Below are 16,466 nucleotides of genomic sequence, written 5' to 3'. Positions count from 1 at the left end.
GAAAATGAAAAGAACTGACGCCTGCATTCAGCAACAGGCAGGTGCCTGTGACCTTGAAATGAGTCATTTCAGTTGGGTAGGAAAGGCCTGAAAAGAGTAAATTTAATAGAAATTAGAGAAGACCTAAATAGACAGATACACCATGTTTATGGATTGGAACATTTAATATTAAGATAACAAGTCTCCCCAAATTGGTCTATAGATTCAATGCGATCCCAATCAAAATCCCAGCAGTTTTTTGGTAGAAATTGATAAATTGATTCTAAAATTTACACAGAGGGGATCCCTGGGTGGCTCAGCGGTTTAGCGCCTGCCTTTGGCGCAGAGCGTGATCCTGGAGTCCCGGGATCGAGTCCCACATCCCTGCATGGAGCCTGCTTCTCCCTCTGACTGTGTCCCTGCCTCTCTCTCTCTCTGTGTCTCTCATGAATAAATAAATAAAATCTTAAAAATAAAAAAAAGGAAACTGCATTTCTAACATGAAAAACTTTATAAAAAAATAAATAAAATTTACACAGAAATGCAAAAGATTTAGAATAGCCACAAGTTTTTTTTTTTTAAACAATTTTATTTATTTATTTGTGAGACACACAGAGAGAGGCGGAGACATAGGGAGAGGGAGAAGCAGGTTTCCTGCGGTGAGCCTGATGCTGGACTGGATCCCAGGGTGCTGGGATCGAGGCCTGAGCCAAAGGCAGATGCTCAACCATTGAGCCACCCAGGTGCCCCAAAACAAGTTTAAAAAAAGAACACAGGGATGCCTGGGTGGCTCAGCAGTTGAGCATCTGCTTTTGGCTCAGGGCGTGATCCTGGAGTCCTGGGGATCAAGTCCCACATCAGGCTCCCTGCATAGAGCCTGCCTCTCTCTCTCTCTCTCTGTGTCTCTCATGAATAAATAAATAAAATCTTTAAAAATAAATACATAAAGAACATAGGAGAAATATCTGATTTCAAGACTTATTATAAAGCCACAGTTATCAAGACAGTTTGTCTTAGCAAAGGGTAGATCTATCAACCAATAACAGAATATGGAGTTGAGAATCAAACTCACACTTAAGCAGTGAATTGATTTTTGACAAAAGTGCCAAGGTAATTCAGTGTGGGAGCAGACACTTCAGTACTGGTGCTGAATAGCTAAGTATCCCTATGGAAAACAATGAACTTCAACCTTATCTTATACCATATGAAAAAATTAACTTAAAATGTATCATAGACCTAAGTGCTAAAGGCATCAATCAGTTTTACTGAAACCGGGATTCCCACATACAGCCATGAAGCACTGGTCTATAAAACTGTTCCCGATAGACACCTTGTCCTTAAAGCAGGACTCTTGCTCCTCCCTTGCCACCATTCCCATGTTCCCATTGTCTCACCTGCAGAGAAAGCTGTTCACACGCTCAGCTCTCAGGTCTAGTCCTTCAATTTCTATCCACTCTACCTTCAACTTCCTCCACTTTAGTGCAGGCCACCAACTTTGCCACCCTGGGCCATGGTAATGGCCTAAATGGACTCATCATTTCCTGTCCTTCTCCTTCTGCCCAGTCTCCACCCTGCAGCATGAGCAGCTATGGGATTCTCCTGATTAAAGGCTTTCAGTTGCTTCCACCTCACTTCAGGAAAATCTAGATTGTCACCACAGCCCACATGGCCTTCCTTGTCCTATTTAGCTATTGCTGACATCCCACCCCCCACCCCCCACCTAGGCAAATGGGCCTTTCTTTCCCACCTTCTTTTCTTCAGGGTCTTGGCACATCATGTTTCCTCTACCTAGGGCCCTCCTCCTCCCTGCTCTTGCTCATCCTTTGGGACTTGGCATAAGTGCCTCTTCCTCTGAAAGATCTAGGGGATTCTTCAACACCAGGAGTGCCCTATGTTATGATCTCATTGCATCCTGGGCTTTTCTTCCATTGCACTTACGTTTTCCTATCATGCATTAGCTAATCAACATGTGAGACAGTAAACTGAGCTCATGCACTGTCCAAACTATGAGCAGGAACACTGTTCAGTGCACCAATGGAGGCCAGGCACCAGCTCAGTGTTTAGCATGTTGAGGATGCTTTAGAAATACCACCTGAGCGGGGATCCCTGGGTGGCTCAGCGGTTTAGCACCTGCCTTTGGCCCAGGGCATGATGCTGGAGTCCGGGGATCAAGTCCCACGTCGGGGTCCCTGCATGGAGCCTGCTTCTCCCTCTGCCTGTGTCTCTCATCTCTCATGAATAAATAAAATAAAATCTTTAAAAATAAAATAAAGTGTTACTCTGCATTAAAAAAAAAAAAGAAGAAAGAAATACCACTTGAGGGAGAGCTATTGAGGTTTAGATTCCACTTACCCATTGTGTGTTACTCAATATTATGGGCTAAGGTTCAGAGAACTTCCGGGTGGCCTGCTTTCACAGATTCCTCATAACCAATCTGTGGAGGTGAGTGTCATTATTGTTTCCAGTGCACAGGTGAAGAAAAGGAAAGTGCAGACGAGTACAGTAAATTTTCCTTGCATCACCCAGCTGACAATGGAGTCAAGTTTTAAATCCAGGTCTTTTCTGACTCCAACATGAGATCTGTCTACCCTATACTGCAAGTGGCTCAGAAAGAAGCAACGAGTTGATGCAGCTATGATACACACAAAATCGGCAGCCAATCTATTTTTCTTTCAATAAAAAAATGAAAGTATCATGATGTGGTGGAGGAGAGCACTACAATGATGCATCCTTTATATAGATGTAGATGCTGGGTATTCACTAGCAACTAAAACATTTTATTTTTCTAAAATCCCAACAGGATTTTTTTTTTAAGATTTTATTATTTATTCATGAGAGACACAGAGGCAGAGACACAGGCAGAGGGAGAAGCCTGTTGCAGGACTCGATCCCAGGACCCAGAAATCATGACCTGAGCCAAGACGGTCAACCACTGAGCCACCCAGGTGCCCCTAAATTGTATTTATTATATTATTATTATATTTTTAACAAGATTCTTATTTATTCATGAGAGACATCTAGAGAGGCAGACATATAAGCAGAGGGAAAAGCAGGCTCCTTGCGGGAAGTCCGATGTGGGACTCCATCCCAGACCCTGGGGGGATCACAACCTGAGCCAAAGGCAGTCGCTCAACCACTGAGCCACCCCGGCGCACCGCGACTAAAAAACAACTTTGCCATAATTGAGAGGAAGAAGATAGACAATGAACAGGGCACCCAAGAAATGTGAAGGAAAAGGAAGCAGCGATCCAAAGGATGAGAGATATGAGGTGGTTTGTCAGCTGAGACCTGAAAATGAGGAAGAGCAGGCCCGAGAAGCAGGAATAGGGACAGTCACAGGCTGTGAGCTGTGATTAGGGGAGCGCTTGTCCACTTGCAGGACTAAAGGATGTGGCACTGGAGGTACTTTCAAACCAGAGATGCGGCCTAAAGGCTCAGGGCCTGCATACTCCGATCAAAAGCTCTGTCCTTCACTGCTTTCATGTTTTGTCCCAAACATCTTCCCAGTGACGCCTTCTCTGGCTGCCTCATTTAAAATGTCCACGTTTCCACCTCAACACAATCTATGTTACTTATTTCTCTTGCCTCTTGGTTGCCTTCCGGGGAGAGCTCAACGGTTGACATGGTTGCTTCGTCTACGTGGTGCCATAGCACTTGCGTCTGGGACTCAGCAGCAGATCAAAAAATAGCCAGACTAATAGTGCTGGAGAAGTTCTAAAGAAAAGGCGGCCACGACTGAAGCCCACCACGTCTTGCCCAACGGACCCTGCCATCCCCCGGCCACAAATAAATAAAAGCTCCCAGACCCGCCCTTGGCCCAGGGGCCGGCTAGCCTCAGCCCCAGTCCAGCCTGCCCGCCTCCCGCCCTTACGCACAGCCTCGGGTCTTCACTTCTGAGTCTCAATCCCCCCAGGCCAACCCTTTCCCGCAGACCCCGCAACCATTCCGTCCCATCCCCCAACATCCCGCCACAGCCGCGGGAACCACCACTACCACCACCGCCGCAGTGGCGCTCGCTCTGCGCATGCCCGGCAGCGTCGGGACGCAGCGTGAGGACGAAGACCCCAGTGCGCATGAGCAAGACCGTCCCGGACTGACGGGTGGTACAGCAGGAGCGCCCGCTCTCTCTGGTCCCGCCCACCTCCCCGAGGCTCCGAGCGGACGCGCACGCGCACTGGGAGCGGAAGGGCGGACGGGCGCGCGCACGAGGCCGGGCGGGCGGCGGAAGCGAGAGAAGCCGAGTGTGGGGGGAGGGGAGCTGGCGAGTGCGCGCGCAGCGGGGGCGCGGGCGGCGTGGGGGGGCGGCCGAGGCGGGCGGGCGCGCGCGCGAGACTTACCCTCACTCGGCGGTGGTGGCGGCGGCGGCTTCTTTGTTTCGTGAGGAGAGGCGAGACGCCCACTCTGCCCCCGGCCCCGCGCGGAGGGGCGGGGGCGGTGCCGGGAAGGCGACGGCGCCGGCCACTCTCGGTAAGGAACGCGGGCCGCGGGGGGAGCGCGGCGCGGGGCTTGGGAGGACGGTTTGAATGGAGCCGGGGCGCCGAGGGGGGAGGGGGCCGCCGGCGCCCAGAGCGGGGCTGGGGTACGGCGGCGCCCGAGGGTCAAGAAGCCTGGCCGGCACTGCGCGCGCGGGCAAGGCCACAGTGTAGCGAGGCCGCGGCGGCTACAGCATCCGCGGGCCGTGGGGTGGGGGCCCGGGCCGCGTGGAGGCCGCGCGCGCGCTCTCGCCGGGGTCGCCGGACAAAGCTCTCCGCCTCCTCTGCGGGCCGGGGGCCGGGCACCCGGTCGTAGTGTCCGTGGCGGCAGCAACAATAGCAGGGCGTCGGGGCTTTTCTGGCTACGCTGTAACGGGTTTGACCCGAATGTTGTCTTTTTGGGGAGGCTGCGGTCGGGGCTTAGTAGGAAAAACCCCAAATGAGTCTAGTGTCGCCTGGAAACGAGCATAAGCAGCCCATTTGGGTTAGCCGATCTAAAATTTTATTTTTAAAAAAATCACAAATTCTGGATTTTCGAAGAAAAGTAAATAACTCCCCCAATCCCTTGCAAGTGGTGACTTCAAAATGTTTGCCCTGAAGTGGGGAGTCTAGAGCTAGTGGGGGAGGACGGGTAGAACTGTTTGCTGTTGAAAGCATTGTTTTTGTTTTGCGTCCTTTCGTCTTCATTTGGTTTTCTAGATTTTAAAGCTTTTATTTAAAATGTGGGCCTTTAGGAGAGTGTTTTGTGCTGGTCTTGAAGACACCAGTCTTGATTTTTTCCCCCCAGTGAATCCTTGGGGAAACTAGGGAATAAGCGCAAGAGTCACTTCCTGGGAATTTGGAACAAGTTTTCAGTTTGAATTGACAGATCCAATTGGAGTTTGATTCCCTGCGCTGTCGGTCGCTTAGCTGTGTGACCTTAGATAAATAGCTTAATCTCTCTGAACTTCAGTTTTTTCGTTTGTGAAATGGGGATAATGCCACAAATGGAGTTGGTGAAAACCTGTAAAATGGTTCCTGGCAAGTGGGAAGTACCATTGTTGCTGTCAGGCCCAATCTCCTCCTTCATTATGGAGCAAGTATTTGTTGAGTCCTTCCTGGGTGTTCGATGGTTGGTGGTTGGATGCTCTGAGGAGCCTCTCCAGTTTGGTAGGGGAACAGATGGTAAATGTGGGAAGAATTCCCCATGGCCCATCATGTAATCCTCATTACCCTTCCTGAGAGAGGAACACAGTGAATGCACAGAGGAGCGATGGGAGCCAGAGATCAAGGAAGTTGCTTGGAAGAGGGGGCCTTTTCTCAGAATCAGGGAGGATGTTCAGGCTTGCATTTTGACCACCTGGAGCAGTCATTGCTTCCCACTGCTACACTCGCATGTCACCTTGATCCTTTCCTGTGTAGCAGTTACCCCAGTTTGGAATTACATATCCGATCTTCTCTGAGGGCCATCAAAGCAGGGATCGTGTCTGCTTGGTGTCCTGGAGTATACCCAAGATGTCTGGCCCATAGTAGGTCCTTAGGGAACATTTGTGGAATGAGTGAGAAGAATCTCTGGGGGTATGGAGTGAGCGTATGTGTGAAATGCTTGGTATAGGACTGGGTTTGGGTTGTAAGCAATGAATGTTACTTGTTCTTGTTGGTTTTTTAACTTTCTAGGCCATTGTCTCCTGGGAACGAGGGAATTGGGTGGTTGGTAAGGGTGGTGGTGAGGACTGCTAATTCTGGGATCAGACCTCCTGGATTCACACCCAGCCTTCTAAATCCTAGCTTGACCTTAAGCAAGGCATTGACCATTAGGTACCCCCACTTGTGAAACAGGCATGATAGCTATGCTACCTCAAACAGTTGTTGTTAGGGTTAAAAACATAGCATGAGAAGCTGTTTAACACACTGCAGTGCCTGACATATAGCAAGCACTTGATTTATTGGAGTTAATGTTCTTTGTACGTACGTGTGTATATATTTGTAAGTCAACTATTTAAAAAATGAAAAAAATAATTTGGAGTCATTCTATATCCCAGGAAGCTCAGATTTGATGTGCTGGTTATATGTACTTTAATGTCTTTAAAATCAATTCATACGTAATTATAACAATATTAAATGCTCCTCCATGTGCCACATACCTTTGTCATTCCTTATGGACCCTCAAGACACTGGGAGGTAGCCCTAGACTAGCCCCCTGTCTTAGCTGTTTATGGAATGTAGGAGAGATTAGGTGTGTTGGGTAAGAACAACATTCTGCTGGTGAAGAAACTGACATTTAGGCTCTATTCAGCCTTCTGGGTTCAACTCCTGGCCTTGCCACTTTTCTTCTTGGTGCCTTAGAGAAATGGAGGTGACAGTTCCTGGCATTTAGTGAATCCTCAGATGTGTCAGCTAGTTTTGGCCTCAGTCATTAAGGCTGCTATGGCACAGAGGGACCCATTCATATTGACCATAGACAGAACACAACATGAATGGTACCCCCCAGAGTTGTGCAAGAAATGGCCCAACCTTACATTCCCTCATTCGGACAAGTGGGCATTGAGAGCCTACCATGAGCCAGGCTCTGACGGGGCCTGAGAATTCAGTCAGAAACAGGCAGACAAGCGCCCTGTTCTCATTTAATCATATCCATCTCCTTAGTTGCAAAGGGGGGCACTAATAGTACCCTGCAAGGATTATTGCAAGGTCTAAACAACAATGACATCTGTAAAGTGCGTAGGACAGCACCTAGCACACAGTGCGGAACAGTTGGTAGCTGGTATCATTTATTAGGATTCCTACAACATCCTGGCAGGTTGAGATACAGAATATATCTTTGTCTTGCTGTAATAGTTCTGTATGTTTTCAAAGTGGTAGCAAAGGAATCAACTTTTCTATTTTGCTTTTTGTAACTTAAAGATTGTAAGCTTGCAATTTCACCATAATGCACTGGAAAGAAGGAAGTGTGTTTGGTGGTATGGGTTTTGGAAAACATCAAATGTTTGTTTCTCATCTCGCATATTTCCTAATAACTTGTAACATTGATTGGAACAGAGAATTAATTTTTAAAAAAATTACTCATCTAGGTGGCTCAGTCAGTTAAGTGTCTGGATCTTGGTTTCAGGTCAGGTTATGATCTCAGGGTTGTGAGATCGAGCATGGGGCTCTTTGTTCATCAGGGAGTCTGCCTGAGATTTTTTTTTTCTCTCTCTCTCCACCCCCAAAACAATTAAAATTTTTAAAAATAAATACTTAAAAAATTAAAAGGATGTGCAAAAGCTACTGTAAAAGGGAAGTAACTGCTACTGGATTATTGGGGGGGAAATGTCTGAGGGGGGACAGTTCAGAATCGAGTCTGAAGCTAAACGCAGCTGCCATTGCTGTAAGCCTTATGGAGATCATCCCTAAGAAGTGTAAGGCTCATTAATATGATTGGAGTTTTTGGTTAACTACATGCTGATGACACTAATTTTTCAGGACATGGATTTGATGGGCATGAGAAATTTGACCTCAAATCATCTATAGTAAAGGAAAGGCCCTTGAGGATAGTGCCAGATGTAGCTGGGTTTGCTGGGCAGTTGGATTTCATAGGGCAGAGAGAATGGAAGGGATGCATCCATTTCCCTCTCAATTCCCTTAGAGAAGGGGTTTTCTTTAGAAAACGGAGAACTGTTAGCAGGGCATAAACCAGCCCAGGCCTCTTCAAAGCCTTTGCGACTAAACTTATCTCCAGCATGCTTCCCTTTGGGACTGTTTCTTTGTTATAGAGGGGGCATGTCTTCATTTTTGCATGTGGGTACTTGTTACTGCGAACAGTCTGGATTTTGCTCAATGTGAAGTTCACCAGCCCTGTGTGAGATAAAAGGAGGATGGACCCTGTATTTAGTGGCAGTGAGCTTTAAAATAGCTCCTTGGGATGGTTTAAGTTCTCTTTTCACAAGTAAGTCATGCCCCACTGGCTCAGGAAGCAGGTGGCTGCATGGCAGTTGCTGTCTCACCTGTTACAGAGGGAAAGGGGTTTGATGTGTGCCACCCTGACTTGGACCATAAGTCCCAGTACAGTGGAACAATGGATGATTGCGCTGTCTTAATGGTGACACTGAAGCACAGGGGTCCACTTGTCGTGCCCTGGGAGCTGCATCAGGCCCTGACGACTGCCATTTGTGTCTTTGATCACAGCCTGGTCTGCTGTACTGAACACCCATGTCTGCCTCTTGGGAACACACCCTGGATACCCCTGCCTGTCAGAGTGCTTCCCTTTGCCTGTACTTTGCACCATTTCAGGCTGGCCTCTGCCTTTTGATCCTCAGCCTAAATCAGTTACTCAGGCCTTGGAGTCAGACAGACTTGAGGCAGGATTCCCTGTGTGATGTTGGACCATTGACTTAACCTCTCTCTGCAGAAAACCCCTTGTTCCTCCCATAGTCTCCCCAGTTCGCACCTCCAGTTGCCAGTACTGAACCAAGGGATGCAAGTTGGAGCTAAAATCCAGCCTGGCTGGGTTTTGCCAAACCTGGCTCCAGGGCTGGTCAGCCCTAAGGAAGGGACACCTTTTCTTTATTTTTATTTTTATTTTTTAAAAGATTTTATATATTTATTTATGAGAGAGAGAGAGAGAGAGAGAGAGAAGCAGGCAGGCACAGAGAAACAAGCAGAGGGAGAAGCAGGCTCCATGCAGGGAGGCTGATGTGGGACTCCATCCCAGGTCTCCAGGTTCGCACCCTGGCCTGAAGGTGGCGCTAAACCACTGAGCCACCCGGGCTGCCCAGGGACACCTTTTATATATATTTCAAACATTTTATGCTAGCCGAGGCCCTATTGGTTACCTTGGTCATCATTGACTCCTTTCATTCTTGTTTGTTTGATTTTTTTTTTTTTTTTGAGAGAGAGATGTATAAGATAATGACGCATATAGTGAGAGCGAGCATAAGCAGGGGTGAGAGAGAGAAGCAGGCTCCCTGCCAACCAGGGAGCTGATTTGAGGCTCCAACCCAGGACCCCAGGATCACGACCTGAGCCAAAGGCAGACGCTAAACTGACCAAGCCACCCAGGCATCCCTACTCCTTTCATTCTTTTAACCTTAACATCTATTCATCAGTGTGTCCAGAGGAATCTTCTAAAACCATCATCAGACCATGTCACCACCCTGCCCAGAACATTCCAGCGGTTTCCCCTTGTACCTAGAGTAGACTCCTACCTCCTCACAGCTGCCCTCAAGGCCTGTGATCTGCCCTCTCCACCCATCTCTGACTTCATCTGCTGCCACATCCCCCTCTCCTGCTCTGATCCAGCACAGTCCCATCTCAGGGCCTTTGTTCTTGCTCTTGCTGGTCCCTCTGTCTATCAGTAGCCACTGATTCCATTCCACTTTAGGTCTCTGCTTAGATGTCCCCTCCCTGAGACCATCCCTGGCCACTACGACTGAAAGAGTGATTCTTGTCAGCCTGATTGTTAACCCTGCTTATTTGTTCATAATACAAGTTCATAGCAAACCCCCTCACCCCAATGTAATCATGTCATGTTTACTTTGTGCTTGCCTCTGTCACTCAGTTGTCAGTTGCACCAGGCAAGGGCTTGGTTGGCCCCTGGATGCCCAATACCTGGTACTCTGCTGAGCAGAGTTGGCTCTCAGTCAGTATTTGAGGTGGCTGGGAGGGACTGTCACAAGTGAAACTGTATAGATGCCATGCCTCCCTGGCCATTCTTGCATTTTGTGCACTCCTATTGTGGGGGACTTCTCTCCCACCCTCTCCACAGGTTATGTGTTGTTGTCAGTGTAGAACATGCAGCAGGTACCTCAACAGACCCGGCAGTAGTAGACCATAACATCCATGTGGGGGTTGACCAGCCTTAAAAAGAAAAAAAAGAAGGGCAGCCTGGGTGGCTCAGCAGTTTAGCGCCGGGTTCAGCCCAGGGCCTGATCCTGGAGACCCAGGATCAAGTCCTGCATCAGGCTCTCTGCATGGAGCCTGTTTCTCTCTCTGCCTGTGCCTGTGCCCCTCTCTCTCTCTCTATCTCTCATGAATAAATAAATAAAATCTTTTAAAAAAAGAAGAAAAGAAGAGAGACTGTGTTTCATGGGGAGCATGGTCAGGACAGATTTGTAAAGCTGGTTGGATTTACTTGATGTATGCTTGCTGGGTCATGTTGTGACTCCAGGTCATGGTCGAAAGAGTTTGGAAAACGCCCATCTAGTGGCTGCATAGGGAAGTGTTTGTATTCTCTCCCTGGAGACTCTGCCTCTCTCCCTGCCGGGTGAACTCCCCAGGGAGAGAGAACTGGCTTAGTTGTCATATGTTTGCATTTTCCCCATCAGTGGTTTTCACGTGAATGAAAACTTTTTTTTAAAAGGCAGGAGGTGTGGATTCCAGTGAATAAATTGATACACAATTCCCAGTGCTAGAAATGATACAGTAGACCCCCTTATTGGTGGAGGACACAGAACCCCAGTGGATGCCTGAAACCATGGATAGTACTGAACCCTATCTGTACTGTTTTTCCTATACATACATGCTTATGGTAAAATTTAATTTATAAATGCACAGAAGAGATTAGCAGTATGAACATTAATGTGAGGAAACTTCATTTAATAGAATCAGGAGGACAGAAGGAGGAGCACTCAAACCCCACTGCTTGTTATCAGTTGTAGACCCAATAGAAAAAGACCTGTCTTTCAAGTCACCTTGCAGGTCATAGTACTTTACTATCCCAGCTGAGGAGGAAAGGCTTTTCTTTTCTTTCTTTCTTTCTTTTTTTTTTTTTTTTGGAAAGGCTTTTCTTCTGCCCCAGCAACAGCCCAGCCAATGAAACACTACTGCACTTAAAACTCCCTATTTACTCCAGTGGGCTGCTTTTTTTTTTTTTTTAAGATTTTATTTTATTTTATTTTATTTTTAATTTTTATTTATTTATGATAGTTACAGAGAGAGAGAGAGGCAGAGACACAGGCAGAGGGAGAAGCAGGCTCCATGCACCGGGAGCCCGATGTGGGATTCGATCCCGGGTCTCCAGAATCGCGCCCTGGGCCAAAGGCAGGCGCCAAACCGCTGCGCCACCCAGGGATCCCCTTTTTTTTAAGATTTTATTTATTTATTCATAAGAGACCGAAAGAGGGGCAGAGACATAGGCAGAGGGAGAAGCCAGCTCCCCATAGGGAGCCGGATATGGGACTCGATCCCAGGGCCCCGGGATCAGACCTGAGCTAAAGGCAGTCGCTCAACCAGTGAGCCACCTAGGTGCCCCAGTGGACTTCTTGTTCATAACAGCCCTTCTGACTTCCCCCTTTCCTTCCAGAAAAGAGCATTCTTTGTTCTCCAGACTTGCCTGTGGTTTTGCCATAGCTTACTTGTCCTGGATTGTAGTTCTCTGCTCCTCCTGAATGAACACATTTTTGTAGGTAAATTAACCAACAGTTTTATTTTTCAGGTTAACAACTTATAATAAAATGGAACACTTATGACAATATAATGTATTAATGTGGCGAATGTGCTCTTTGTCTTTGAGAAGACCTTATTGTACTGTACTCGCCCTGCTTATGATGATATGAGATGATAAAATGCCAATGTGATGAAATGAAGTAAGTGACATATGCGTTGTGACGTAGTGTTAAGCTACTGTTGGTTTTCTGGCAAAATGCAGTGGGAGGATCATCTGCTTGCGGACCAGGGCTGACTGGGTAACTGAAACTGGAAAGCGAAACCTGCATTGGGGGGTGGGGGGGGTGGACTACTGTACTTGGTGACAGAGGACTTCACATGTCTACATTTTAGGTAGAGCGGATAAGACACTATAATTATCATGACGGGTTTTTTTGTTTGTTTGTTTGGTTGGTTCTGAAGTGTATTCCTTTTTAAATGTAGGACAAGGTTTTGCTACTTAATTATATCTGCAAGGAAAATGCTCAGCAGCCAGCATGCAACAGCTAGTGTTGGGGAAGCACTCAGGAATAAGCTATTTCCGTATGTTACCTAAGACAACAGATGCCTCATCCTGTACGCTCTTCCAGGTTCACAGACCATGTGCCTCTCACCATCAGGTCAGGTGTGGACAGTTTTCCTACTACAGTGTTGGGGAGAAACCTTGTTTTGTAGTTTTATATTTAAAAAAAATTTTTTTTAAAGATTTTATTTATTAGAGGGGGGGGGAAGAGGCAGAGGGATAGGGAGAAGCAGACTCCCTGCTAAGCAGGGAGCTGGACACAGGGCTCCATCCCAGTTCCTGGGATCATGATTGGAGCCAAAGACAGACACCTAACCAACTGAGCCACCTGGGCACCCCTTGTTTTGTAGTTTTTTTTTTTTTTTTTTTTTTTTAAGATTTTATTTATTTATTCAAGAGAGACCGAGAGAGGCAGAGAAACAGGCAGAGGGAGAGGCTCTCTCTCCCCACAGGGAGCCTGACGTGGGATTCCATCCTAGGACCCTGGGATCACGACCTCAGCCAAAGGCAGATGCTCAACCACTGACCCACCCAGGTGTCCCTTGTTTTGTAGTTTTTTTGTTTGTTTGTTTTGTAGTTTTAATGTGACAAATAAGACTGCTTTTGCTGAAGGCATCATGCCCAGCCTCCATGATCAGCCTAAGTACCCTGCCATGGCTGGGCCATGGTGTGTCTGCCAATGAAAATACATAGGGGAACAAAGTTCTCCATGCCCAAAAAGCATGGGGCCAAATTTAAGTATAATGCTGGTTTTCAGGCAAGATAGGAAAAAAACAAATGCAATCATAATCTCAGCAAGCAGATTTTAGAGGGTCCCAATTTAGTGTTAGCAGTCTGTCCTGCTTCGGTGGCTGACCACCACCATTCTTTTTATTTTCACTTTATTTTATTTTTTCTTTATTTTTTCAATTTTAGTTCCACTATAGTTAACATATAGTGTTATATTGGTTTTAGGTGTTCAATATGGGGATTTAACAGTTCTATCCATTATCTCAGTGCTCATCGTGGTTAAGTGGAGTCTTTAATCACCATCACCTATTCCACCCATCCTTCACATCCCTCCCCTCTGGTAACCACCAGTTCTCTAAAGTTAATGAGTCTGTTTTTTGGGTTGTCCCCCTTTTTTTTCTTTGTTCATTTGTTTTGTTTCTTAAATTCCACATGCGATCAGATGGTATTTGTCTTTCTCTGACTTATTTCATTTAGCATCATATTCTAGATCCATCCATCTTGTGACTTCTGTTCTTTTTTGTAAGAGAAAAGCAAAGGTTGGTGTGAAGGAAGAAACTAGATGTACTCCTTAAGCAGTCTGGTTCCGCATTTGAATGTCGATAGATGTTTCTATTTTAAATGATAATTTTGATGAAGTTGAAAGTAGACAGAAAATAATGCAATTCTCAAATTCTTTCATCTTTTTTTTATTTCCACAAAGGTACTTCCCAGACATCTTTTCTGGGTTTTTATTTCTAAGGTATTTTTCTGATCTAGTCTGGTTTGTTTGTTTGTTTGTTTGTTTTTAAACTATGATTACAAAAGTAATAGGTTATTGTAAAAAAATAAACACACGAAAAACACCAGAGATCTGTGATGTGGAAAGTGTCAGTTCCCCATCATTTACCTCCTGACAGCTGCTGGCCACTGCCAACCAGGGTTTGGCAAGTTTTCTTTGGGCTGGCTTCTGTGTTCAGCTGAACCTGCATAATGTCTTATTCTTAGCAAAGTGGGGTTTGGGCCAACCACACCTTACACTGATGCCTCTTTCTTTCCTCTGTTTCATCTTGGATCTTCTTCCACATTCGTGTGCATGAAGCTCCCTCATTTTTAAATAGTGTTCTGCTTCTGGGACATAGATTGTGTGAGGGTTTTGACTGCTCGGCAATTGGGATGATTCTCAGAGAAATCAAGGTGATGTGGCCATGTTACCTCAAGACCCATTGGCCCTGGGGACCTGTTTTCCTCTTGCAGCTTGCTGGATGTCTTAGCTTTCAGGTTTTTGATTCTTGACCCAAAGCAGTTTTACTTCCCATCACATTCCTTTGGGCTGCCTACCTGGATTTCCAGGCTCCATTCCCTCCTTTAGAGCCCCCCAAACACACGTGATCCATGGGCCACATATTCCTTGATTAGGCTTCCAGATATACGTGTAGAGTTTTCATTGTTTTGTCCCTCTGTCCCCTTGTCCTTACTTTTCTCATCTGCTTAGGTGTGGCTGTCTGGTTTAAGATGGATTTCAGTTTTGTGCTTAATTATCTTCTTTTTCCCAGCCCAGACACCAAGTGACTTGTCACAGAAGGACTTGTAGGAGTCCAGTCTGAACAATGAAAGCCCCCTGAAACTCCCAAGACCATGGGATGACCTTGGGGGCCCAAGGAATTTGCTGAAAATTTAAAATCCTTAGTTTACTAAGTAGGAAAGGTAGAGGTATTTGGTGAGGAGGAAAGAAGGGGGTTGAGGAGAAGGCTGTTCCTTGCTCTCAGATCTCACTTCACTTCTGAAATTTCTGGCCAAGCTTGTCAGGCCCTCCTGAGTAGGCAACTCGCTAGAGTACAGTAGTGCCAGGTCCCATACACTCCCCAGTTCTCAGGAGGTGCAGGCCCACCCCTGTCCTTTAAGGACGGTTGATTGGCCAAAAGGAGTTTGAGGCTGGGTGAGAACACCATGTTTGTGGCGGTGGGATCTAAGAGGCAGAGGATAATTTGTAGCAGCTCAGATCCTGACCACTGATTGCCAGGGTGGACCTCATCACTTAAGACCGCTGGTGGTGGTGGTGGTGGTGGTGGTGGTGGTGGTGGTGGAATCCCTGGGTGGCTCAGCGGTTGGGCACCTGCCTTTGGCCCAGGGCTTAATCCTGGAGTCCTGGGATCAAGTCCTGCATCAGGCTCCCTGCATGGAGCCTGCTTCTTTCTCTGCCTATGTTTCTGCACGCCTCTCTCTCTCATGAATAAATAAAATCTTTAAAAAAAAAAAAAAAAAAAGACCACTGGCTTTTGTTTGCAGTGGGCCTCTGTGGCCTTCAGGCAACCTGTGTCTCTTTTCCCAGTTCGGCAGAGCTGCCTTGTGCAGCCTTTACTTCCCGAGTTTGTTCCTGAACGCTTTGGGACAGGAGCATCTTTTGAGGTTTGTCCTGCCGGGGAGGCTAAGGTGGGAAACACATTGTCCAGCCTGGTTACTTACTACATGCCTCAATTTACTCATCTCTTTAAGAGAACAGGAGGATAGAAGAACTTACTCTGTACTTTGCTTTTGGGTCAGTAGTGACAAGCAGTAAGCACCTTCACAGTAAACATGGGGGCCCTTGATTTTGCCAGCATGGTGGTATTACTTCCTGCCTGTACATGCCTTGCATGTATTAGCACAGATGATGCTGGCTATGATGCCTGAGGGAGGGATTGGTCTCCTCTGCAGCCTACAGAGGGGGAAACAGAGGCTGGAGGAGGTGAAGTCACTTATCTAGTATCATGCAATTTGCAAGTCTCAGAGTCCCGGCTGTACTTCAGTGAGTCGCACTTCACATGTTGCTTCAGCCTTGTGACTATAGCAGATTCGCGGAGATGCTGGGTGGCCTGTGAGCCTCAGGGACCCCTCTGTCATAGGCCCGTGAGAGTCCCTCTGGGAGGTGTGGTGGTATGGGCTCAGTAAGTAAATCTCAGTCCTTACCACCGAATGGGCTCACAACCCTAGTCCCCTTCCAGCTGGATCATCATCTTCCTTGTTACTTGTTTGTGACTGATAATATCCTCAGCAGTAGAAAATCACTAGGAGGCGGCAGCAAGTCACAGTCTTTCTGGATTTTATTTTATTTTATTTATTTAATTTTTTAAAAAAATATTTTATTTATTCATGAGAAACACACGGAGAGAGGGGCAGAGACACAGGCAGAGTGAGAAGCAGGCTCCATGCAGGGAGCCCGATGTGGGACTTGATCCCAGGTCTCCAGGATCACTCCCTGGGCCGAAGGCAGGTGCTCAACTACTGAGCCACCCAGACATCCCCTCTTTCTGGATTTTATTTTATTTATTTTAATTTTTAAATTTTTTAAATTTATTTTATTTTTTATTTTATTTATTTTTCTTTCTGGATTTTTTTTCTTTCTGGATTTTAAAATATCCCTT

At 46.6% G+C, this 16,466-nt stretch overlaps 1 protein-coding gene and 1 long non-coding RNA gene across 9 annotated transcripts in view; one reads left to right on the top strand and one right to left on the bottom strand.

Annotated features, from left to right (window-relative positions):
- LOC111091380 overlaps nt 1-4,523 on the bottom strand; it is a 56,358-nt gene extending 51,835 nt beyond the window's left edge. For both annotated transcript variants that reach the window (XR_005375120.1, XR_005375121.1), the window contains exon 1: nt 4,317-4,523. This is a non-coding gene — a long non-coding RNA (uncharacterized LOC111091380). The remainder of the gene's footprint in view (nt 1-4,316) is intronic.
- The window catches only part of SMARCA4 (SWI/SNF related, matrix associated, actin dependent regulator of chromatin, subfamily a, member 4), a 93,502-nt gene continuing 81,315 nt past the window's right edge, over nt 4,280-16,466 (top strand). For 3 of the 7 annotated variants that reach the window (XM_038567265.1, XM_038567263.1, XM_038567262.1), the window contains exon 1: nt 12,435-12,456. Coding sequence is in view for 3 of the 7 variants with exons in the window: in XM_038567261.1 (XP_038423189.1) it covers nt 12,329-12,456 (128 nt within the window). In the remaining 4 variants the exon portion in view is untranslated. Of the gene's footprint in view, nt 4,447-12,292; nt 12,457-16,466 lie in introns of those variants that run through there. The other 4 variants (XM_038567266.1, XM_038567261.1, XM_038567260.1 and 1 more) reach the window with 4 other exon arrangements.

This window comes from Canis lupus, chromosome 20 (genome assembly GCF_011100685.1).
Source record: "Canis lupus familiaris isolate Mischka breed German Shepherd chromosome 20, alternate assembly UU_Cfam_GSD_1.0, whole genome shotgun sequence".
In the NCBI taxonomy this organism is placed as follows: Eukaryota; Metazoa; Chordata; class Mammalia; order Carnivora; family Canidae; genus Canis; species Canis lupus.
Note: the sequence above shows the minus strand (reverse complement) of the source record. Positions and strands in the feature narration are given on the sequence as shown.